Source organism: Nomascus leucogenys, chromosome 6, assembly GCF_006542625.1.
Source record: "Nomascus leucogenys isolate Asia chromosome 6, Asia_NLE_v1, whole genome shotgun sequence".
NCBI lineage: Eukaryota > Metazoa > Chordata > Mammalia > Primates > Hylobatidae > Nomascus > Nomascus leucogenys.
Genome location: NC_044386.1, coordinates 73,094,237 through 73,120,548, shown reverse-complemented (window position 1 = coordinate 73,120,548; position 26,312 = coordinate 73,094,237). Strand labels below are relative to the sequence as shown.

The following is a 26,312-nucleotide window of genomic DNA, read 5'->3' as shown; positions in this document are numbered from 1 at the left end:
TGGCACTCACTGGGAGAGAAGGTTCTTAATGTGGAAGGAAGCTCTACAAATAGGAAGGCAAGGAAAAACCCTACGGTGTAGACTGGGATGGAAAATATCACTATCAATACATGAAGATAGATATACACATACATAGAGTTATATACATATATACACAATACATATAGTTACATACATATAGCTGTATCTTTATATCCTGTATATCTGGAAGGGCCTAAAAGCAATAATATACCAGTAGCACCAAGACCCTGGTTTCTAAGTACCTTTCTCCACAATAGAAATCAGGATTCCTTGGAAAAAACACAGCTGATTCAATAGTGGGGACAGGAGAGATACAAGATGAGCTTGGAATGTGTTCTGGGGTCAGTATCTAAAAATTGGAGCTGGGCGTGATGGCTCACACCTGTAATCCTAGCACTTTGGGAGACCATGGCGGGAGGACTGTTTTAGGCCAGGAGTTTGAGACTAGCGTGGGCAACATGGTAAGACCCCATCTTTATAGAAAATTAAAAAAAAATAGCTAGGCATGATGGCATGTGCCTGTAGCTACTCCAGAAGCTGAGGCAGGAGGATTGTTTAAGCTGCAGTGAGCTGTGATTATGTCATGCCTGGGTGACAGGGCGAGACCCTGTTTCAAAAAAAAATAAAAGAGAGAAAATTACAGCTAGATAGGAAAAACAAGTTCTAATGTTCTGCAGCATTGTAGAATGACAATATTTTTGATACTGACCATTATTTATAATTGTGATTATTAATCACAATTCTACTCTCTACTTCTATGAGGTCAACTTTTTAAGTTATTTATCTTTCTGTGCCCGGCTTATTTCATTTAACATAATGTCCTCCAGTTCCATCCAGGCTGCTGTGAATGACCAGATCTCATTCTTTTTTATGGCTAAATAGTATTCCACTGTGTATATGCACATTTTTTTAATCCATTTGTCTGTTGATGAACACTTCGGTGGATTCCATATCTTGGCTATCGTGAATAATGCTGCAATGAACACAAGAGTGCAGCTATCTCTTCAATACACTGATTTAACTTTGGATAAATACTCAGTAGGGAATTGCTGGTTCACAGGGTAGTTCCATTTGTAGTTTTTTGAGGACTCTGCATACTGTTCTCCATAATGACTATACTAATTCACATTCCCACCAAAAGTGTAGGAGAGTTCCCTTTAATCTGCATCCTCATCAGCATTTATTTTTATGTCTTTGTGATAACAGCAATTCTAACTGGGATGAGATGATATCTCATTGTGGTTTTGATTTACATTTCCTTGATGATTAAATGTTGAAAGAATGGTTTAGCCATAAAACATCATTTTGACGACCACAATAGTAAACACTGTGTTGTGCCAACCAAAACAGCATCAGTAGAATCCAGTCTTAAGAACACTTCAGATGGACTCAAGCTGAGGACATTCTGTAACATACCTAGCATGCATGCTTCAAAAGTCACAAACACGTGAAAGGCAAATGCAGGCAGAGGAACCATTCCAGAGTAAAGATATTAAACATTATGGCAGACTGATAAGATACATAGTGAACCCGGGAGGCGGAGCTTGCAGTGAGCCGAGATCGCGCCACTGCACTCCAGCCTGGACGACAGAGCGAGACTCCGTCTCAAAAAAAAAAAAAAAAAAAAAGATACATAGTGTTAAACAAGATATTTAACATGAAAAAGCTATATAAAACATTATTGGGGCAAATGAAGAAATTGGGTTATGGCCTGTAGATTAGATAAAATAATTGTATAAATGTTACATTTCCTGAATTAATATCTTTACTATGGTTATCCCAATGTATATCCCGGTTCTCAGGAAATGCATTAGGGACATGATGTCTGCAACCTTCTCTCAAAGTGGTCAAAAGTAAAAAAATAAATAAATAAAAAAGTTTATAAGCAGCAGGAAACAGAGGGAGAAGAAAAAGAGGGAAAGGAGGCCAGGCTTGGTGGCTCATGCCTGAAATCAAAACACTTTGGGATGTCAAGGTGGGAGGATCACTTGAGCCCAGGAGTTTGAGACCAGCCTAGGCAACATGGCAAGATCCTGTCTCTATAAAACATTTTAAAAATTAGCCAGGTACAATAGCATATGACCGTAGTCCCAGCTATTCTGGAGGCTGGGGCAGGAGGTTTCTTTGAACCCAGGAGTTTGAAATGCCATTGAGCTATGATTATGCCATTGCACCCCAGCCTGGGTGACAAACCAAGATCATGTCAATGAAAGAGGGAGGGAAGGAGAAAAATTGATATACTAAATAATGTGAAAAAATATTAGTATTTGTGAATCTGGGTAAAGGGTAGGTTTTTTTTTTAATATTCTTTTAAGCAACAGGGTCTCACTCTGTCACCCAGGCTGGAGTGCAGTGGTGTGATCATGGTTCAGTGCAGCCTCTAACTCCTGGACCCAAACGATCCTCCTGCCTCAGCCTCCTGAGTGGCTGGGACTATAGGCGTGCAACACCACACCCAACTAATATATATATATATATATATATATTTTTTTTTTTTTTTGTAGAGAGGAGGTCTCATTATGCTGCCCAGGCTGGTCTCGAACTCCTGGCCTCAAGCAATCCACCCATCTCAGCTTCCCATAGTGCTGGGCTTATGCCCGTGAGCCAGCACACCTGCTACTAATATTCTTTTAACTTCTGTAAGTTTAAGGTTGTTACAAAGTAAAAATTTAAATTAAAATAGCATGGATACATCCATTTGTTTAAAAGTGCAAAAAAAAAGACCCCAGAATCCATGTATGTACTTACAAAATATAAATAAAATTCCTCCGGAAGACACATAGGCAATGATACCACATTTGCCTCTGAATTGGAAGGAATATAACAGCATGATGAAGAAGCAGGGATATAAGCAGAATGTCTGCATAATTTATCATTCAAACTAGCACACTTCTGAGAGAAAGCAGGATTATTCATAATCATGTCAGGACAATAATTTATGTGTGCATCTGTGCCAGGCAAAAGGGGATATATTGTCATTATGGGTGGAAAGAGATGACTTCTCACTGTATGCCTTTCGTGTATTTTGATTTTTAACTATGTAAACATATTATTCAAATATATAAATAAAAATTTACATATATAATTTAAAAAGGAATCACCTACTCAATATAATAAAAGCTGGAAAATTATTAAAATATCCTCACAATAGAATCTAAAGTAGCTATTTAAAGAATGAGGGGCCTGGCACAGTGGCTCATGCCTGTAATCTCAGCACTTTGGACAGAAGGATTGCTTGATGCCAGGAGTTTGAAACTAGATTGGTTAACATAGTGAGATCCCATCTCTACAAAAAGATTTAAAAATTAGTGGGCCAGGCGCAGTGGCTCAGGCCTGTAATCCCACCACTTTGGGAGGCCGAGGTGGGCGGATCACAAGGTAAGAAGATCAAGACCATCCTGCCTAACACAGTGAAACCCCGTCTCTATTAAAAATTCAAAAAATTAGCTGGGTGTGGTGGCGAGCGCTACCACTACTCGGGAGGCTGAGGCCAGAGAATGGCGTGAACCTGGGAGGCAGAGCTTGCAGTGAGCCGAGATCAGGCCACTGCACTCCAGCCTGGGCAACAGTGCAAGACTCCGTCTCAAAAAAAAAAAAAATTAGCTGGGCATGGTGGTATGCACCTATGGTCCCAGCCACTGGGGAGGCTGAGATGGGAGGATCGCTTGGAGATTGAGGCTGTAGTGATCGCACAACTGCACCCCAGCCTGGGCAACAGAGTGAGACCCTGTCTTTTAGTTAAACAACAACAATAATAAATTTATAAAAAAGAAAAGGAAGACTCTAGAAAGGCAGTTTTGAAAGCTTCATAGAGTAAGACACAGCAGAAATGAAAGCAGAGGAACTGGGGTGTGGAGCCAGGGAAGTGTTGGGGAGTGGTGGGGGGAAGCAGTCATACATTTTTCTTTTTGTAGAGATGGGGTCTTGCTTTGTTACCCAGGCTGGTCTCGAACTCCTGGCCTTGAGCGATCTTCCCATCTCAGCCTCCCAAAGTGCTGTACCAGTGTGAGCCACCATGCCTGGCCACAGTCCTACTTTTGAGAATCAAAGAATTACAAAAAGCATATAGCTTATTTTCCTGTGATTGACATAAAACACTGGAAATGTCCTTTCTTCCAGGGGCCCTTTATAAACTAGTAAGCCACATATATACTATGGATTTGGAGGCATCAATATTTTTCTTAAAAGAGGTTGAAATTTAGCTTTTCCTGACTCAACCCTGAATAACTTCAGTACAGCCTTCATACACAATTCTATTTAAGTCAATAGACAAAATAATCATATGATTGTGTACTTACTGTGTTCATAGTCCAATAGAGAGTTTAAACTAGCTAATAGAATTTGGAGTTAAGTAGATGGAAAAATCACCACAGCTGAATCAGAGGCCAAACCTTCTGTCAGACATGCAGACATTTATCATCCCAGTTTTCACGTGGCTGGGTGTAAGGTTCTATTCAGCCAAGCATAAGCTCAACAAGACCTGGCTGTGGACAGGGGTATTCTTTTCTTTCTTCCTGCCTGCATGTTTCCCAAGAGGGCCGAAGGAGTTCAGGAAATGCCACCCCTAGCCTGGGCATGGTAACTCATGCCTGTAATCCCAGCTGTTTGGGAGACAGAGATAAGAGGATCACTTGAGGTGAGGAATTGGAGACCAGCCTAGGCAACATGGTGAGACTCTGTCTCTGCAAAAAATACAAAAAAATTAGCTGGGCATGATGGTGCATGCCTGTGGTCCTAGCTACTTGAGAGACTGAGGCGTGAGGATCTCCACCCCAAAATATGATGTTTTGGTGTGCTGATTACTTTCAACTGAGGGTATGTGGGGAGCAGCTCATACAGGCAGAGGTTTTCTCTGAGCTTTCTTATCTAAAGACAGTTTATCTAAAAGGAACTTAATTGTCATGAATCCCCTCCCCAGGAAACTCACCAACCACGGAAGGTTGGCCCCTATCACAGGAGAGGAGAGTAGACCTTGATAACACACAGACTTTGTCACCCGTTGTTGTTACCTGTTCTTCTGACAGTCCGTTTATCTTTCCCCCAAACTGTTTACTCTCCCCTAAGTTACCTAATCACCTATACCCTCTGTCCTAAGAAAAGGCTACACAAGCTTCTGAATCTCACTGGGTTCTGGAATATTCGCTTTTCTTTCATGTGATGTCCCTGTGTCCTTATCTAATTTGTATACCTTTTCTCCCGTTAATCTGACTACTGTCAATTTCTTTCATGGACTCAATTATTGAATTCTTAGAAAGTAGAGGAAAGGTCTTCCCTCCTGTACAGGAGGAAAGACTCCTGAGTTCAGGAGTTTGAGATCAGCCAGGACTACATGCTGAAACCTCGTTTCTACTAAACTACAAAAAGCTGGGCATCCAGCCTGGGTGACAGAGTGAGACTCCATCTCAAAAAAAAAAAAAAAAATATATATATATATATACACACACACACACACACACACACACATATGGCACTAAAAAGAAACAAATCCTAAATTTATCACAGTAAACTCCAGCAACTGAGAAGATCCAAGTGAGCCCTTCCCAAAACAGCCTCTCTGCTGTCACAGGTAACCACCATCCTGACTTGTCATACTGATTTCTGAATGTTAGAGATGGACTCAGACAAGTACGTTTTTGCCTAGATTATTTTGCTCAACTTTGTGTTTATAAAATTCATCAAGGTTTTTACATGTAGATACCGTTCATTATTTTTTATTTATAGTTGAATTCCATTGAATTCATATACCACCATTTACTTACCCACTCTGCTTTATTTCCAGTTTTTGGCTATTACAAATATGCTGCTATAAACATTTAAATACATGTCTTTTCATCAATTGTGCATGTACTTTTCTGTGGCCTACTCCACACAATAGAATGAACGGTGCGTGTGTAAGGTACACATGGTTTTGTAGGTAATAGCAGATAGTTTACCAAAGTGGTTGTTATAATTAATACTGCCATGAGCGAGCAACATTTGAATTGAAGATCCATGAATTCCACTTCCAGTTACAGATCCTTGAGAGATGTGTACCTATATAAATCAGGATACACATACTTCAGTGATTACGATTGCAGTATTGGTGATAACTGCAGACTAGACACAACCCAAACAATCATCAGGTATAGAAGGGATCTACAGCTGAGCATGGTGGCTCACGCCTGTAATCCCAGCAGTTTGGGAGGCTGAGGCGGGCAGATCACCCGAGGTCAGGAGTTGGAGACCAGCCTGGACAATGTGGTAAAACCCCGCCTCTGCTAAAAATACAAAAATTAGCTGGGTGTGGTGGCGGGTGCCTGTAATCCCAGTTACATTGGGGTCTGAGGCAGGAGAATCGCTTCAACCCAGAAGGCGGAGGTTGCAGTGAGCTGAGATTGCGCCATTGCACTCCATCCAGCTTGAGCAATACAGCGAGACTCTGTCTTACAAAAAAAAAAAAAAAAAAAAAAAAGGTGGGATCTGCCTACTGTGGCATAGATATGGAAATACTAGGATAATGATATGTCTGTATACCTATAGTGATATGCATACACTCTGTATACATACATAGTGAGAAAGATACATGCTACATGCTGTATACATTATATATAATGAGAGAACACTACCAATAAAAATTAAGAGGCTGGAATTACACACAACATGGATAAATACAGAAAATGCAATATCAAGTGGAAAAGACAAAAAAATACATACATTTAAGAATAAGCAAAACTACGTAAGATGTATTCCTGTAGCTTAAATATGTAATCACGAGGAATAAAATTACAAAGAGCAGCATGGAGGATTCATCTCAGTCAGAATAAAGGTCAAGATTCAGAAGGGATACCCACGAGTTTTGAGGGACCTCAGGATCATTTCTTTCTTGACTTGGGTATTAGATTATATATTTGTAAAGCAGTACTGTATTGTATGCAATTTTTTCCCTATATATAGCTCACAAGAAAACAAGTTTGAGAAAAATAGTTCTGGGTTCAAGGTAGTAGACCTGAAATTTCTGGGTTTCATGTCAGTGAAATGTGTAGAGGATCTGGATTGTGAATACGTGAATTAATATCCCAGCCCTGCCACTTTCCTGTGTGAGGTTGAACAAGGCTCTTAGCCTTTTTGTATGGCTTTTTCTTTTGTCTTTTTTGAGACGGAGTTTCGCTTTTGTTGCCCATGCTAGAGTGCAATGGCACGATCTCGGCTCACTGCAACCTCCACCTCCCAGGTTCAAGCGATTCTCCTGCCTTAGCCTCCCTAGTAGCTGGGATTACAGGAGCCCGCCACCGTGCCCGGCTAATTTTTTTTTTTTTTTTAGTAGAGACAGAGGGGTTTCACCATGTTGGCCAGGCTGGTCTCAAACTCCTGACCTCAGGTGGTCCACCTGCCTTGGCCTCCCCAAGTGCTGGGATTACAGGCGTGAGCCACCGCACCCGTTCTGTATGGCATTTTTATCGTCGCTAACATATAACAGGTGGAAATGGAAAGCAAGAGGAACAGTGGCTGATACAGAATAAGTACCCAATTGATGGTGACTAATATTGGTAGCTTACATCCTCTGCTGTATTTAATCCGCAACAATACTAGGCTGTGCTCAGAAAAGCAAATGTTTCAATAGGCCAAATGAGTTGGCCTGAAGGACTGTGCTTTCTTCCCTTTCTGCACTGGCCATTTGACTGGCAAATTCAAACCAAGAATCTGGTCCTGTGCCTCAGTTACAACATGTTAACAGGCCAAGGGCTGATCATAAGGTCATTTATCAAGCTCTGGGTGGCTCACTTTCCTAGGGTGGAGCCCTTTAACCATAAGGTGACTTGGAGAACCTGACCCTGCATGTTGCCTGGATTACAACTAACCCCCATGCCTTAGGATTCTGTATCACAGTTGCTTCCACTCCCTTACCTGGGAAATAAGTTGGGCTTCCTTTATATGAACAGAAGGAAGATCTTTCTTGAATGCAGACAAACATGTTTCCAGGGCTACTCTGCAGGAACATTTTCTGAGAGGGACTGTAACTGCTCAAAAACTCTGCTTTTCAGGCCATAAAAAAATGCACCTGCATCCTCACGAATTCCCCGGGTGAACCTCAAGCAAACTCTGCTCACCTGCTTAATGTCAATCTTCTTTAACCATGGCTACATCTGAAGCCTTCACAAAGCTGAATTTGCAGCTTCAGTTCTGTTGATTCTGGGTCAGATCTGATCCTGCATGAACATGAGCCTGTCAGAAGAGCCTTGGCCAAGTGGAATATTATGGCTGTCCTTGGATATATGCCACTTCCAGAATTTGTATTACACCAGACATATCATGGACTGTCACTGACCCATCAGAAAAATGTGCTGAAGTGGATGGAAAATATCATACGCCTCCAGGACATACTCTTTCAATCATTATCTACTTGTAAGGGTACTACACCTGGGTAACTCTCCAAAACAAACCTTTAACAACAGCTGACCTAAAACACAGACACAAAGCAATAGCTATCCAAATGCTGTCTGAGCTTTGCTTCACTGCTGGGACTTAAGATTTTGGAGGCAATTTGGTCCAGTCATTCTCAAACTATAATAAACATACAAAACACTGGAAGAATTATTAACATGTGATTCTGAATCCATAGGTCTGGGATTGAGTTTATGCCTCTATCCAAGCCCCCTGCCCGCCTATGTTCTCCCTTACTCCACAGCCCTTGAGGGGGTTTGAGTGTGTAAAGCACTCATTCACATATTGAAACTGGGCTTCAGCTCTGCTCCCTCCTCAGATTTGGCACACTACTGTGATGTTCTCTAACCCAGGTTAGTGAACCCGAATCCCACCTCTCTCAAGGTGTGTTCCTCAGACCAATCCTGGCACTTGTTCGAAATGCAAATTCTTGTGCCGCAACCCAAATCCTGAGAATTAGAAACCCCGGGATGGAGCTTGCACGCTGTGTTTAACAAGCCCCCAGGTGATACTAATGCACACTCAAGTGGGGAAACGACTGCTCTTGCCAGAGGGATATACTAGAACAAAGTAGAACCACTGGAGAAAAGCAAACACTGTATCCAAAAAATGAGGAAATAATTAAATTATGCAGTTAAATCATAATTAAAATGAACATGGCTTGAGCAACACAACACGTTTCTGATTCAGAAAAAAAGGTTTATAAGCATTTATAACAGGAGGTCATGGACTAGACAGGGTGTGCATGCAAGTGGAAGGTAAGGAAGAAGAGGCTGGAGATATGTAACATTTCTACTTACATAAGAGAAAGTAGCTTCAGCCACTGGTAAAAGGGGCAGCAAAAATCTGTAGAGGAGATTCTGGTGGAAGAGTATGTTCAGGGAATGTTGCCTTCTAAGTTCCACTTATATATGCTAAGGTTGAGAATTGTAAAGAAAAAAGATATATCAGGTCATTCAAAATACAAGTACATGTATCTAGAAGTTATGCAAAATGTGCTTTGCGTTCCATGAAAAGGGGAGATACAGATGGGGCAGAAGAACATTTTATAAAAACGTAGTTTTCTGTACACTGACAAAGATTCTTTGCTTGATCAAACTTTAGTCAGGCACCTGAACCTTCTCCGGTCTGTGCACTTCCTTGTGAAATCCAGCTTTAGCAAGAACCTCCTTACCTTCGATACCTGATCACCCTTAATATCTTACCAGGTTCATCATCCTGCACCATCCCCCAAGTGATGTTTGATCACCCTGGCCTGTCTTCAGCAAAAATCCTGTTAGGCTGGTTTAGCCAGAATCCCCCTAACCTTTGAGGTTTATCCTTGGTAATTTTCCATTCACAGACCTCCCAGCCTGCTCTTTAGTTATAAATTCCCACTTTCCCACGCTGTATTTAGAGTTAGCCCAATCTCTATCTGCAGAGGTCCCTGTACCTATCACCATGGTGACCCTTACCTTGCTTTAACAAGCATAATTGAATAATTTTTTTTTTTTTTTGAGACGGAGTCTTGCTCTGTCACCCAGGCTGGAGTGCAGTGGCGCAATCTCGGCTCACTGCAAGCTCCGCCTTCCGGGTTCACGCCATTCTCCTGCCTCAGCCTCCCGAAGCTGGGACTACAAGCACCTGTCACCACGCCTGGCTAATTTTTTGTGTTTTTAGTAGAGACGGGGTTTCACCGTGTTAGCCAGGATGGTCTCGATCTCCTGACCTGGTGATCCGCCCGCCTCGGCCTCCCAAAGTGCTGGGATTACAGGCAGAAGCCACCGCGCCCAGCAACTGAATAATTTTTTAATGCACACACATAAAAGAAACCAAACGGCTATGTAATATATATACGTTTTTTATGTTATAAATATATGTTTGCATATATATGTTATGCAAAATCCATACCATCTTTTAAGATAAAATGTGTGGTACTGTGGCGAATTTATTGTAAAAGCCCTTGTCTCTGGCCTCTGTCCATTAGAGATATTTTGGTAGAAAAGTGACAGAATGATAGAATCAAAAGCAAAGCAAATTCAGTATACGCATATGCACATACACATAAGTACTTTTTATAAGAGGAGTCTCATTAAAATAAATTCTACCCTCAAACTTACTGAAAAATATTTAAAGTATTTTGAAAATTAAAGACAACACAATATTTTAAAAGTAAGGCACGGGAACAAATTTGCCCATAAATGATTTTTGTAACCATAAGATTAATGTAAAACTATTTTTGTATTGTTCTACATAAAATCAAGAGCTCTCTTTAGGTCACATTTGTAAAGCCAGAACGAAAAGAAAAAAGTATAAGATTAATAGGGAAAGTTGGATCTTTTAAAATCTTATTTTATAGGGTACATTATTAAGACTGTAGAGGAACATTTGTTTTTTAAAAAACTAAATCCACAACATAAAAACGAGAGAACATGAAAAACAAATATGCAACACGGGCTTCCCGCGGCTTTGGAAAGAAAACCCTGAAGAGCAGCACCAACATCCTCACTGCACACTGCGGCGCAGACCAGGGCGGGTTTGGCCCCTGGAGCGGTCACTGCGCCACCACACATCACCTTCCCAGAAAACCCCGGGGTGAGCCGGCCGCGCTGAAATGATGGCGTTATTACCTGCAGGCTGCTATACAGGCTGCTATAATGGTGGCGGGTAGGAGGAAAGCTCCCTCATTTTCACCAGGTGGCAGGCATGGAACATCCCCTGAAACCTTACGCAGTAATCTTCCCTAGGTTTTTCTACCCTAGCCTCAAAAAATACTTCGAAATTACTAAATTCTCCTTTTCAGGAGAGTCCAGGAATAGGAGTTTTAAAATAATCAAGACAACATAACATCTACTATAAAACACACATCCATTTAAAAAGTATTTGACCCAGAAAGAACTAAATCATTGATGGAGAAAAAAATATGACATCATAGCTCTCAAAGGAAATGTTCGTTTCTTCTATTCCTACTTACCTGGAAATTTATGGCCTTTAAAAGCTGATTCTGAGAGGTGAAGCCAGCTGGACTTCCTAGGTCGGGTGGGGACTTGGAGAAATTTTCTGTCTTACAAGAGGTTTGTAAAAAATGCATCAATCAGTGCTCTGTAAAAACGCACCAATAGATGCTCTGTAGCTAGCTAGAGGTTTGTAAAATGGACCAATCAGCACCCTGTAAAATGGACCAATCAGCAGGATATGGGCAGGGACAAATAAGGAATAAAAGCTGGCCACTCCACCCCAGCCACCGGTGGCAACCTGCTCAGTCTGCTCTTATGCTGTGGAAGTTTTGTTCTTTTGATCTTCAGAATAAATCTTGCTGCGGCTCACTCTTTGGGTCTGTGCCACTTTTAAGAGTTGTAACACACACTGCAAAGGTTCAGAAGGTTTGTGGCTTCATTCTTGAAGTCAGCGAGACCACAAACCCACAAACCCACCAGAAGGAACCAACTCCGTACACAATTCTTAATTAAAATTTCAAACATGGCACATACTACTTCCTCAACAAATGCTGACACCTAATTTAATACTGTTACCATTATATGATCTACCTATAATCCATGTACACATATACTATGAAGCATATGTAGAAACAAACACCAATGTATATATGTATATGTATTTTTTTCTTCTTTTTTTTTTCTAGAGACGATCTGGTTCTATCACATGGGCTGGAGTGCAGTGTTGCAGATCACCGCTCACTGAAAACTTGAGCTTCTGGGCTCAAGCAATCCTCCTGCCTTAGCCTCCTAAGTAACTGGGACTACAGGCTGAGTCACTAAGCTTATGTTCCTGTCTGATCTCTGTCAATATCTCTCTCTCTCTCTCTCTCTGTCTTTGTCTCTCTCTCTCTCTCTCTCTCTTCCCTGACTTTCCCCTAACTTTTTAAATTTTTTCACTTTGAAACATTAACCTACATTGCTCCTTAAAAGAATAAGTCAACCAAGGCCGGGCACGGTAGCTCATGCCTGTAATCACAGCACTTTGGGAGGCCAAGGTGGGTGGATCACGAGGTCAGGAGTTCAAGATCAGCCTGGCCAACATAGTGAAACCCCATCTGTACTAAAAATACAAAAATTAGCCGGGCGTGGTGGCGGGTGCCTATAATGGGAGGCTGAGGCAGGAGAATCACTTGAATCCGGGAGGCAGAGGTTACAGTGAGCTGAGATTGCACCATTGCACTCCAGCCTGGGCAGCAGAGTGAGACTCCATCTCAAAAAAAAAAAAAAAGTCAACCTGGCCAAAGGAAAAACCACAATGTGTGTGTATAATCAGATGTATATCTCTGATTATTCAAGGAATAAAAAACTATAGAACTAGCTGAATATCATTCCTAAATTTGTCACAAGGAGTTTTATAATTTTGGAATTATTCCCTGCCACCCCTTAAAATTTTTATAATAGCAACATTCTTCTATAATTACATAGATTTTTTTGAAGTAAAATTACAAATAAAAAGACGAGGAATTTATAACTTCGGGAACAATTTGTTATATTGTCAGGCTTATGTTGCATAATGCAACAAATAAAAGTTTATGCTATATTTTTGTAAGATGAAATCAGAACATCAACACTAGGAAAACAAATTGATTGGACAATAACATCAAGGTGGAAGAGAGCTCCGTTGGAGAAAAGGGAGCATAATGCATACAGGAGGGATGACAAAGTTTCTCTGCTTAACCAAAATTTACTCAGGCTTCTCCTCCACCCATCTGTGGACCTCATTATAAAATCTAGTTTTAACAAGGAAGTCTGTTTATCAAGAACTCTCTTCTCGGCCGGGCGAGGTGGCTCACCCCTGTAATCCCAGCACCTTGGGAGGCCAAGGCGGGCAGATCACAAGGTCAGGAGTTCGAGACTACCCTGCCAACATGGTGAAACCCTATCTCTACTAAAAATACAAAAATTAGCCGGGTATGGTGGCACACGCCTGTAATCCCAGCTACTCAGGAAACTGAGGCAGAAGAATCGCTTGAATCCAGGAGGCGGAGGTTACAGTGAGCCGAGATCGCGCCACTACACTCCAGCCTGGGTGACAGAGCGAGACTCCATCTCAAAAATAAATAAATAAATAAAAATAAATAAAAAAGAACCCTCTTCTCCTTGATGTCTGATCAGGTTCATCTTCCACCATCTTCCAAGCGATATATGACCTCGCTGGCCCACCTTTAACAAGAATCTTGTTAGGTGTCAGTTTAGCCAGAATCTCCCTTATCCCTGATGTTTCCTTTTAGTAATTTTCCATTCCTTGACCCCCACACCCCAACCCTGCTTCTTGGTTATAAAGTCCCTTTTTGCCATGGTGTATTTGGAGTTCAGAGCAATCTATTCCATTGCAAAATCCCATTGCATTGGTCCCTATATCTATCACAGTGGTCCTGAATAAAGTCTTCTTTACCATGCTTTAATAAGTATCACTGAATATATAATTTTTTCAGTTATTCATTTTTGGTCCCCCGGACCTCTCACCCAAGACCTTAGTGTGCACCTTTGAAACCTTGTCTTCACTCCTAACAAATTGATTGGGGATCCACTGGTGAATTAGATTCTAGAGCCATTGATTGCTGTGGACAAGTGTCCATTGAAGCTTGTAAGGATAGGTTTTTATTTTTTTATTTATTTTTATTTTTATTTGTTTGTGTGTGTGGAGAGGATCTCACCATCCCGTTATGTCACTATCCCAGACTGGTCTCAAACCCTGGGCTCAAGTGATCGGTCCCCTCGCCTCAGCCTCCCAAAATGCTGGGATTACAGGCATGAGCCACCACACCTGGCCTTGATTCTTAAGATTCAGAGTATAGTCTGAAGCTGGATTAGATTCCCAGGCATCTTTTGAAAGGTACTTCCTGGAATGGAAGGTCTTTTTCCTGGCTCTTTGTAGGGTGAAAATTATTTCCTGACCCTTGGACTGCACATCTGTTCTTCCTGGCTCTTGAGGGAGGCCAGAATATGCCACCCTAAAATAGGAAGCATTGTTGAGCTGAAGACAATTAAGAAGAAGCAGATGCAGGAAAGTTTTTCGTTCTTCCTTTACTGGACGAAAAGCAAGACATAGAGTTGCGAAGACAAAAGGTACCCTCTCCCTCCCCACTCCCCACACTTACACTTTCACCAGGGAGAACAAAGGCTAACCACTGAAGAAAACTTTAAACCCTGGTCAGCCTGGAAATGATACCAAAGGAATTTATAGTAACATTCTTATTAACTGAATTTATCTGCAATTTATTTGCTTTTCCATAAGTTGTCACCCCTATAGACACAATCTCCTTTTTCTTTTCACTTCTCTAAAAATGTACAGTTCTCTGCTGAAGATGCTATATATGCTGGAATTCAAAGCACTTCTTTGATATCTATTCATTTCCTGGGTATTTTCCATGTGTAGATGAAATATACACATTAATAAACTTGTTTGCTTTTCTCTTGTTAATCTTTATTTTGTTAAAGGGGTCTGTTTGGACTAAAAATAACTTATGAGTGTTATTCCCCCTATACTCTTTTTCTTTCTTTCTTTCTTTCTTTTTTTTTTTTTTTTTGAGGCGGAGTCTCACTATGTCACCCAGGCTGAAGTGCAGTGGCGCGATCTTGGCTCACTGTAGTCTCTGCCTCCCACTAGGTTTAAGCGATTCTCCAGCCTTAGCCTGCCAAGTAGCTGGGATTACAGGCATGTGCCACCACACCTGGCTAATTTTTGTATTTTTAGTAGAGGCGGTCTTTCACCATGTTGGCCAGGCTGGTCTCAAACTCCTGACCTCAAGTGACCCGCCCACCTTGTCCTCCCAAAGTGCTGAGATTACAGGCGTGAGCCAATATGCCCAGCCCTTATACTCTTTCTTGAGTGGGCATGATTCCCTAACTCCCTAAGATAGAATATTTTTCCTCCTGGCTCTGTTTTCCTGAGTATCTTAGTCCGTTGTACTGCTATTAGAAATACCTGATATTGGCCGGGCGTGGTGGCTCACGCCTGTAATCCCAGCACTTTGGGAGGCCGAGGTGGGCAGATCACGAGGTCAGGAGATCAAAACCATCCGGGCTAACACAGTGAAACCCTGTCTCTACCACAAATACAAAAAAAAAAAAAATTAGCCAGGCGTGGTGGCAGGCGCCTGTAGTCCCAGCTACTCGGGAGGCTGAGGCAGGTGGATGGCGTGAACCCGGGAGGCAGAGCTTGCAGTGAGCCGAGATTGCACCACTGCACTCCAACCTGGGCCACAGAGCGAGACTCCATCTCAAAAAAAAAAAAAACCTGATATTGGCCACACGCAGTGGCTCATGTCTGTAATCCCAGCACTTTGGGAGGCAGAGGGGGCCAGATCACCTAAGGTCAGGGGTTCGAGATCAGACTGGCAAACATGGTGAAACCCTGTCTCTACTAAAAATACAAAAATTAGCCGGGTGTGGTAGTGCATGCCTGTAATCCCAGCTACTCAGGAGGCTGAGGCAGGAGAATCACTTGAATCCAGGAGGCGGAGGTTGCAGTGAGCCAAGATCACACCACTGTACTCCAGCCTGGGCAACAAAGCGAGACTCTGTCTCAAAAAAATAAATAAATAAATACCTGATAATGAGTAACTTATAAAGAACATAAATTTATTTGTCATGTTTCTGGAGGATGAGAGGTCCAAGATCAAAGCACCAGAAGGAGGTCTCAACAGGGCTGCTGTCTGTTTCCAAGATGATGTCTTGTTGCTGCATCCTGTGGAGGAGCCATAACTATGTCCTCACATGGTGAATGGGGCAGAAGGGCAAGAAATGCTCCCTTTAAATAAATACACTTTTATAGAGATGTTAATCTCATGCATTAGGGCAGAGCCCTCATGGCTTAGTCACCACGCAATTGCCAAACTTCTTAATACTGTTGCATTGGGCATTAACTTTCCACACGAATTTTAGAAGGGACACCATTATTCAAACCATAGCACTCCACCCTTGCCACCGCAAAATTCATGTCCTTCTCACATACAAGAATATGTCCATTCCACTTTAATAACTCCAAAATGTCTTTTTTTTTTTTTTTTTTTTTGAGATGGAGTCTTTCTCTGTCCCCTAGGCTGGAGTGCAATGGCGCGATCTCGGCTCACCGCAACCTCCACCTCCTGAGTTCACGCCATTCTCCTGCCTCAGCCTCCCAAGTAGCTGGGACTACAGGTGCCTGCCAACACGCCTGGCTAATTTTTTGTATTTTTAGTAGAGACAGGGTTTCACCATGTTAGCCAGGATGGTCTCTATCTCCTGACCTCGTGATCCGCCTGCCTCGGCCTCCCAAAGTTCTGAGATTACAGGCTTGAGCCACCATGCCCGGCCTCAAAATATCTTAACTCATTCCCCATCGCTCAACTTTCAAGTCTAAGTCGAAAGTCGCATGTAAATATCATCTAAATCAGATATAGGTGATGCTCAAGGTACAATTAATCCTGAGACAATGGCTCTCCAGCTGTGAACCTGTGAAGTCAAACAGATTATGTGTTTCCAAAATACAATGGTGGGACAGGCACAGGATAAACATTCTCTTTACAAAAGTCAGAAATAAGCTAGGCATGGTGGCTCATGCCTGCAGTCTTAGCTATTCAGGAGGCTGAGACAGGAGGATCTCTTGAGCCCAGGAATTTGAGACCAGCCTGGTTGACACAGCTAGACCCCATGGCAAAAACAAAAGGTTGGTGGAGGAAATAGGCAAGAAGATAGAGGTAACATGTCCCATATAACTTCAAAACCCAACAAGACCAACAAAATTCAATCTTGAGGTGTGAGAATCAGCTTTTTTGATTCTACCTCTTACCTTACAGAGACACTGGGGGAGTGCTTAGGTTCCCAAGCCTCCAGGGGACCCTGCTGCCATGACTGCTGGAGTCAGCCCATGCCACAGTTCTGCAGGTTGTAGTCAGGTGTCTATGTCTATCACAGGTTGGAATATGCACTACTGGATCTACAGGTCTGGGTCTGGGAACTCAGGGGTGGCCCTGCCCCCATGGCTCCACTGAGTATTGCCCTAGTGAGGGCACTCTGTGGTGGCCCCAACCCAATAGTTCTGCTGGACATTGCCCTAGTGGGAACTTTCTATGGCAGCCCTGCCCCTACAGCAGTTCTCTGATTGGGCCCTCGGGCATTCTTCAAGGCTTCCTTGGAAATTAGGTGGAGAAAGCCATGCCTTCACAGCTGTGGATTTAGCATGCCTGCAGTTAGCACCACAAGCATGCTACCCCGTTTTACTACTTGCGTTTTCTGGAGGAGTGATCTGAGCTGTACCTGGGCCCACCTGAACCACAGATGGGGAAGCTTTGCTTGACTTCAGGGAGCAGATACATGAGGCAGCATAGTCAGTGAACCCCAAGTTTCCACAGGCATCCTGGGTTTCACCGGAACCCTGGGCTCCTTCCTTAAACTTGTTATTCCCTCAAGGACCTGGCACTTTGGGCCTGTGATGGTTGTAGCATCCTCAGTGTTCTCTGAAATGTCTTCAGGGTCATTCTCCCATTGTCTTAATGAATAGCATCTGGCATTCTAGTCATACTAATCTCCTTATCAAATGGTCAGTTGGCCACACAGTTGGTTTTGTCTCCTAAACATATTTTAAAAATTCTTGACAAGGCCAGGCTGTTAATTTTCCAAATCTTTATGTTCAACTTCCCTTTAAAAATTATTTTCTTTGGCCCTTTCCAGCAGTGACAACCTACCCACAAGAACATGCCTCTCGCAAAGGATCTCCTTCATCCCTCTGCAGAAGAGAAGAAGAGGAAACACAAGAAGAAACGCCTGGTGCAGAGCCCCAGTTCCTACTTCATGGATGTAAAATGCCCAGGATGCTATAAAATCACCACGGTCTTTAGCCACGCACCAACGGTAGTTTTGTGTGTTGGCTGCCGCACTCTCCTCTGCCAGCCTACAGGAGGAAAAGCAAGGCTTTTGGAAGGATGTTCCTTCAGGAGGAAGCAGCACTAAAAGCACCCTTAATCAAGATGAGTGGGAAACCATCTCAATAAACACATTTTGGATAAAATAGTAATAATAATAATCTTTGGCCAGGTGAGGTGCCTCACGCCTGTAGTCCTAGCACTTTGGGAGGCTGAGGTGGGTGGAACATGAAGTCAGGAGTTCGAGACCAGCCTGGCCAATATAATGAAACCCCATCTCTACTAAAAATACAAAAATTAGCCGGGTGTGGTGGCGGGTGCCTGTAATCCCAGCTGCTCAGGAGGCTGGGTCAGGAGAATCACTTGAGCCCGGGAGGCAGAGGTTGCAGTGAGCCGAGCTCATACCATTGCACTCCTGCCTGGGCAACAAAGCAGGACTCCATCTCAATAATAATAATAATAATAATAATAATTACCATTTTTTTTGAGATGGGGGTCTCACTCTGTTGCCCAGACTGTGGTATGATCATAGCTCACTGCAGCCTTGATCTCCTGTGCTGAAGCAACCCTCCTACCTCAGCCTGCAGAGTAGCTGGGACTACAAGTGTGTGCCACCATGCCCAGCTAATCTGCTTCCCTTTTGATTATAAGTTATATCTTTAACTCGATTTTCTCTTCTCACAGTTTACTATAAGCAGTTAAGAGAAGCCATGCAGTACCCTGAAAACTTGGCTTAGAGATTTCTTCTGCCAAATGTCCTAGTTAATCGCGCTTACATTCTACCCTCCAAAAAACTATTAAGACACAGAAATACTTCCACCAAGTTTGTGGCGGGGCAGGCTCCCATTAGCAATCAGAACAGTCAGTTTCCACTGACCGTCTGTTATAATTCTAATGAATGTATAAGTTAAACATTAAAGAACTGGAGAAACAGGTGACTGAGCATGAGGGCTGGAATATTAAAATAAACTCATTAAAATGAGCTTTCTTAGCCTAAAGTCTGGTTGAATAATAAAAGCATTTTACACAGATACCTTGTTCCAGGTGCCCACTTAAGATTAAAAAGTTTTCCCATTCCCCCCACCAGCACCGCTGGGCCTGCAGGTCTCTGTCGAGCCGCAGATGCGGGTCTCTATTCCACAGGATGGGGTTTGTTAAAGTTGTTAAGAATAAGGCCTACTTTAAGAGATACTAAGTGAAATTTAGAAGACGACGAGAGGGTAAAACTGATTACTATGCTCAGAAATGCTTGGTGATACAGGATAAAAATAAATACAACACACCCAAATACAGGATGATAGTTCGTGTAACAAACAGATATATCATTTGTCAGATTGCTTATGCCTGTATAGAGGGAGATATGATAGTCTGTGCAGCATATGCACATGAACTGCCAAAATATGGTGCGAAGGTTGACCTGACAAATTATGCTGCAGCATATTGTACTGGCCTGCTGCTGGTCCGCAGGCTTCTCAATAGATTTGGCATGGACAAATCTATGAAGGCCAAGTGGGGATGACTGGCGATGAATACAGTGTGGAAAGCATTGATGGTCAGCCAAGTGTCTTTACCTGCTGTTTGGATGCAGGCCTTGCCAGAACCACCACTGGCAATAAAGTTTTTGGCGCCCTGAAGGGAGCTGTGGATGGAGGCTTGCCTATCCCTCACAGTACCAAACGATTTTCTGGTTATGGTTCTGAAAGCAAGGAATTTAATGCAGAAGTACACCGGAAGCACATCATGGGCCAGAATGTTGCAGATTACATGTGCTACTTAATGGAAGAAGATGAAGATGCTTACAAGAAACAGTTCTCTCAATACATAAAGAACAGGGTAACTCCAGACATGATGGAGGAGATGTATAAGAAAGCTGATGCTGCTATATGAGAGAAACCAGTCTATGAAAATAAGCCCAAGAAAGAAGTTAAAAAGAAGAGGTGGAACCATCCTAAAATGTCCCTTGCTCAGAAGGATCGGGTAGCTCAAAAGAATGCAAGCTTCCTCAGAGCTCAGAAGCAGGCTGCTGAGAGCTAAACCAAACAATTTTCTATGATGATTTTCCAGATACAATAAACTTACGGACAGAACAAAAAAAGATTAAAAAGCTTTCCAAGACTCTAGAGAAAGATTTCCAGACCCTAGGTCCTAGTTAAAGGTTAGATATAGATTGAAAGAAACATTCCTGTTTGGAGGTGCAATTCCACTTGTAGCATGGAGCTTAAAATGTATGTAAGCACTAGAAAAAAACTTGTAACTTTGAGTTGGTATGGTGAGTTACTCCAGCCTTCTCCCTGTAACCAGCTGCAGAAATACACTCCCTTCTTTCCCAGACCTTGTTCTTTCCAGGAACAAATCCTCTGCCACTTTGTAACAAGGATAGCTTTTCCTCCAGTTTCCAATAAGATATTCCTCATTTCCATCTAAGACTTCACCAGAATGGCCTTTACTGTCCATATTTTTTCCAACATTCTGTTCACAACCACCTAGATAATCTCAAAGATGGAGGCTTTCTCTATGGTTTTCATCTTCTTCTGAAGCCTCACCAGAATCGCCTTAATGCATGGCAAACTAGCCTTCTTCTAGCATGCACTTCCTAACTCTTCCAGCCTCTACCCATTACTCAGTTCCAAAGCAGCCGCTACATTTTTAGGTATTTGTTATAGCAACACTGCCACTTCTCAGTACCAATTTCTATCTTAGTCAGTTGTGCTGCTAAGCATAATATCTGAGACTAGGAAATCTATAAAGAACAGAAATTTGTTTCTCACAGTTCTGGAGTCAGGAAGTCCAATTATGCCATCAAGTCACTGGCATAATTGGTGTCTGGTAAGAGCTTTTCTTTCTCTCTTTCTTTCTTTTCTTTTTCTTTCTTTCTCTCTTTCTTTCTTTCCTTTCCTTTCTTTCTTTTTTTTTTTTTTGAGATGGAGTCTAGCTCTGTTGCCCAGTCTGGAGTGCAGTGGCACCATCTCGGCTCACTGCAAGCTCTGCCTCCTGGGTTCATGCCATTCTCCTGCCTCAGCCTCCTGAGTAGCTGGGACTATAGGCGCCTGCCAACACAGCCGGCTAATTTTTTTGTATTTTTAGTAGAGACGGGGTTTCACTATGTTAGCCAGGATGGTCTCAATCTCCTGACCTTGTGAACCGCCTGCCTCGGCCTCCCAAAGTGCTGGGATTACAGGCATGAGCCACCACGCCTGGCCTCAACATGAATTTTTGAGAGGGCACCATCATTAGAACCATAGCAGTGGGGATTATTCCCTGGATACTTGGCCTGGAAGTCCTTCCTCCATAGGTATTATTCCCTGACTTCCTGGGCTGCAAATCTCCTATTCCTAGCTCTATTTAAGACCGCTCCATTCTCTATATTGGATTCTGTTTCTCCCTTGGGATGTTCTCTGTCATCTGAATCCCCTCTTCTCAAATCCCTGCTTATGATATGCTTTGCCAACTCTGTCCACCTCTTTTTTGGCATTATTTCACCCTTCGGTTCTCTTGCCTCCTTTGACATTTCCCCCTTCAAGCCCCTACCTGCTTCGTCCTTCCTCCCTCTGCCCTCCCCTGCCAGCCTTTTATCTCCTCCAGTCTCGCAATCACTTGAACTTTAGGGCCCTCTTCGCCTAAGGGATGGAAGATCCTGCAAAATCAACTACCTGAGTCAGAAAAGAAAAAAGCTAATTAGAAATAGACTGAATGACAACTTCTAGATGTCTGCTCAGCCATTCACCTAAAATTTAGTTAATAGCCTCCATAAGAATGACCTCTGATAATAGGCACTTACACCCCCTTGAGTTTCTGTAAATAATGCCCCCAAATATGGCACTTCAGAAATTGAGATAATAGATGCAAGAAGCACACTCTTTGACCTCTTCCCCCTGAAGTGGGTCATAAAAGAATTCTCTGACCTACCTCCCCTGAAAGTAGGTCATAAAATCCTCATTCAAGAGGGGTCCTTTTCTATACCCAGAGACCAAGAAGAATCTGAACAGATCTTGCTAAGTTCTCCTCAGATTATTGCCACTAGGTTGTACCCATTTGTTTTCCAATCACACATTTGCATAGGTCTCTGTAAAAATAGATTTTTCCAGCCATGCACAGTGGCTCATGTCTGTAATCCCAGCACTTTGGGAGGTCAAGGTGGGTGAATCGGTTGAGCTCAGGAGTTCAAGACCAGCCTGGGCAACAAGGCAAAACCCCATCTCTACAAAAACAAAACAAAACAAAAATCAGCCGGGTGTGGTGGCACCCACCTGTAGTCCCAGCTACTCGGGAGGCTGAGGTGGAGTATGGCTTGAGCCCAGGGAGGTGGAGGTTGAAGTGACCTGAGATCATGTCACTGAACTCCAGCCAGGGTGACAAAGCCAGACCTTGTCTCAATTAAAAAAAAAAAACAAAAACAAAAACAAAAAAACCCAGGGTTCTCCCTGGTTCTTTTGATCTTCATTTCTAAAAGCTCCCATGTCACATAATACTTTTAGTAACTATATTTGATATGATTTTTTCCTATTAATATGTCTTTTGTTATAGGAGTCTCACTCATTAACCTTGTAATGGGTGATGAAAATATATTACTTTTTTGTTCCTACAATTTCAAATAAATCACTTTTGTGTCTGTTGCTGGGTGGGCCACTCAAGAAGTTCACCAGAACACTGGATGTCATCGCCAAAGACATACAAACTGTAAACTAGGAAAACTCATTAGACTATCACTGCCTTCCTAACTTCACCATCTAAAGATAAGGTCAAGTCTAAACAATCTTGACTGGCTGACTCTGGACTCAGAAGCTGAGTTTACAGTTTATTCCAAATATTAATCTTTATTTTTTTTTTCACATAAACTAAGCTCCTCTCATTAAAAGCCTGACAGCTATGACCACCTAGCAGTTATCTTCTACCAAGTCCCAACAAATGTTACAGCTGGTTCTTAATGAACAAAAGGCAACTCAACAACAACAACAACAAAAGACTAACATTATTCAAATGAAAGAATGTGTCTCTTTTTTTTTTTTTTTTTGAGATGGAGTCTTACTCTGTCACCCAGGCTGGAGTGCAGTGGCTTGATCTCGGCTCACTGCAACCTCCGCCTCCTGGGTTCAAGAGACTCTCCTGCCTCAGCCTCCTGAGCAGCTAGGACTACAGGCGCACACCACCACGCCCAGCTAATTTTTGTATATTTAGTGGAGATGGGGTTTCACCATATTGGCGAGGCTGGTCTCGAACTCCTGACCTCATAATCCCCCCACCTCGGCCTCCCAAAGTGCTGGGATTACATGTGTGAGCCACCACACCCGGCCCTCCCTGTTATTTTTTAACATCCATCTTAAAATTGGGTGAGATTTCTGAGCCAGTCAAGGAAGTGTTCTTGAGCTAATTTGTTGGATCTAATTTTTAATTTTTTTTTTTTTTTGAGATGGAGTCTTGCTCTCTCACTCAGGCTGGAGTGCAGTGGCAGGATCTCAGCTCACTGCAACCTCTGAATTCTGGGTTCAAGAGATTCTCCTGCCTCAGCCTTCCAAGTAGCTGGGATTTTATAGGCACGTGCCACCATGCCCAGATAATTTTTTTTTTTTTTGAGACGGAGTCCAGGCTGGAGTGCAGTGGCACGATCTCAGCTCACTGCAAGATCCACTTGCCGGGATCACACCATTCTCCTGCCTCAGCCTCAAGAGTAGCTAATGCCCAGCTAATTTTTGTATTTTTAGTAGAGACAGGGTTTCACCATGTTGGCAAGGCTAGTCTTGAACTCCTGACCTGGAGTGATCCTCCCAAAATGCTAGGATTACAGAAGTGAGCCACTGTGCTCAGCCAGGATTTTCTTTCTTTCTTTTCTTTTCTTTTTTCAAGAGGGAGTCTTGCTCTGTTGCCCAGGCTGGAGTGCAGTGGCCTGATCTTGGCTCACTGCAACCTCCACCTCCCAGGTTCAAGTGATTCTCCTGCTTCAGCCTCCTGAGTAGCTGGGATTACAGGTGCATGGCACCATGCCTGGCTAATTTTTGTATTTTTAGTAGAGACGGGGTTTCACCATGTTGGCCAGGCTGGTCTTGAACTCCTAACCTCAGGTGATCCACCCGCCTCAGCCTCCCAAAGTGCTAGGATTACAGGCGTTAGCCACTGTGGCTGCCCTGAACAGATTTTCTAATAAAATATGAACTATGCATGTATGCCATTAAAACACACTCCTGTACATCCATGTTTGTAATTGAAATCAGCCTAATAGGGTTCACACCAACTGTTAACTGTAGTATGTGGTATTAAAAGTGGATACGGGGCAAGGCTTCCCTGCATTTTTACTGTGCATTATCCTGAACTGTGTTCCCCTCACACACTGTAGCAAAGCATAGCATTGTTTCAGTTTTGAAATATATTTTAAAAAATTCCTGCTGAAATGAACTTAGTCATTTCTATGTTTTTACCCATCTTTTTCCTTTTTCTTGTTCCGATCTTTTCTTTTTTTTTTTTTTTTTTTTTGAGACAGGACTTTGCTCTGTAGCCCAGGCTGGAATGCAGTGGCCAGACCTCAGCTCTGCTCACTGCAACTGCCACCTCCTGGGCTCAGGTGATCTTCCCACCTCAGCCTCCCAAATACCTGGGACCACAGGCGTGCACCACCACAGACAGCAATTTTTTTTTGTATGTTTTTGTAGAGATGGGGTTTATCCACATTGCCCAAGCTGGTCTCGAACTCCTGAACTCAAGTGATCCGCCCTTCTCTGCCTCCAAAGTGATGGGATTACGAGTGTGAGCCACCGCACTTGGCCCTGACCTTTCTTCTTCCAGCTTTCTGGGACTATCTCTCCCATTAAAACTCAGTAACATCCCTAGCAGCTGCTTGTACCAACATTCTGTAAGCTTTTTCATGGCCTCTTATTTTTTTGATACCAGATGGTTCCACAATCCTGAATCCTATAAACCAAATGAAATTTCCACTGGAGAGCATGAATGGAACCTGTGCCGAAACATTCAAGGACTGATTTGGGATCCTGCATAGAGTGGTGTGAGTGGATGAAGAGAATGATGCAAGTTTTTGACCATTTTCCTTGTGACCATTTCCTTTGGCCCTTAGGATGATTTGTTTTTGTTTTTGTTTTTTCTCTGCCAAACCCTCTACACTTTTGCCTGTATAGACTCTCTAAAGCTAAAACTTTGGGTTAACCACTTTTCAGACACTAGGAAACCAAAATTCTCAATTTACAGTCATATCTGTGGCATCCCTATTAGGAAGCTGCCAACTGTAGCTAATGAATGTATCTACATATATACAAAATCAAAGAATTAATGTGCCATTAAGTATCCTCAACATCTAGCCCCAGCATATACTTTCAGATTGATTCAGATAAATAAAATAATCTCTATCTGTGGTTCTGAGAGGTGAAGCCAGCTGGGCTTCTGGGTTGGGTGGGGACTTGGAAAAGTTTTCTGTCTAGCTAAAGGATTGTAAACACACCAATCAGTGCTCTGTGTCTAGCTAAAGGTTTGTAAATGCACCAATCAGCACTCTGTAAAAATGGACCAGTCGGCACTCTGTAAAATGAACCAATCAGCAGGACATGGGTGGGGCCAAATAAGGGAATAAAAGCTGGCAACCTGAGCTAGCAGGGGCAACCCGGTTGGGTCCCTTTCCACGCTTTGGAAACATTGTTCTTTTGGTTTTAGCAATAAATCTTGCTGCTGCTCACTCTTTGGGTCCACACTACCTTTACGAGCTTGTAACGCTTGTAACACCACAAAGGTCTGCAGCTTCACTCCTGAAGCCCGTGAGATCATGAACCCACCTGGAGGAACTAACAACTCTGGACACGCCACTTTTAAGAGCTGTAACACTGACTGCGAAGGTCTGTGGCTTCACTCCTGAAGTCGGCAAGACCACGAACCCACCAGAAGGACAAAACTCCAGACACATGTGAACATCTGAAGGAACAAACTCTGGATACATCTTTAAGAACTGTAACACTCAGTGCCAGGGTCTGTGGCTTCATTCTTGAAGTCAGCGAGACCAAGAACCCACTGGAAGGAACCAATTCTGGACACAGTTCCTGAAATATTTCATCAT

General features: G+C 42.7%; 2 protein-coding genes and 1 pseudogene across 3 annotated transcripts in view; 2 read left to right on the top strand and 1 right to left on the bottom strand.

Moving 5' to 3' along the window:
* The window catches only part of SNRPN (small nuclear ribonucleoprotein polypeptide N), a 159,205-nt gene that overhangs the window by 51,335 nt on the left and 81,558 nt on the right, over nt 1-26,312 (bottom strand). For both annotated transcript variants that reach the window (XM_030814416.1, XM_030814415.1), the window contains one exon: nt 9,243-9,356. The gene's annotated coding sequence lies outside the window, so the exon portion shown is untranslated. The remainder of the gene's footprint in view (nt 1-9,242; nt 9,357-26,312) is intronic.
* On the top strand, nt 18,093-18,353 carry LOC100583012 (40S ribosomal protein S27-like). Its single transcript, XM_012507330.2, has one exon. The coding sequence runs from the start codon at nt 18,099-18,101 to the stop codon at nt 18,351-18,353; it is 255 nt and encodes an 84-aa protein (XP_012362784.1). The 5' UTR covers nt 18,093-18,098.
* On the top strand, nt 19,395-20,299 carry LOC100590024 (annotated as a pseudogene).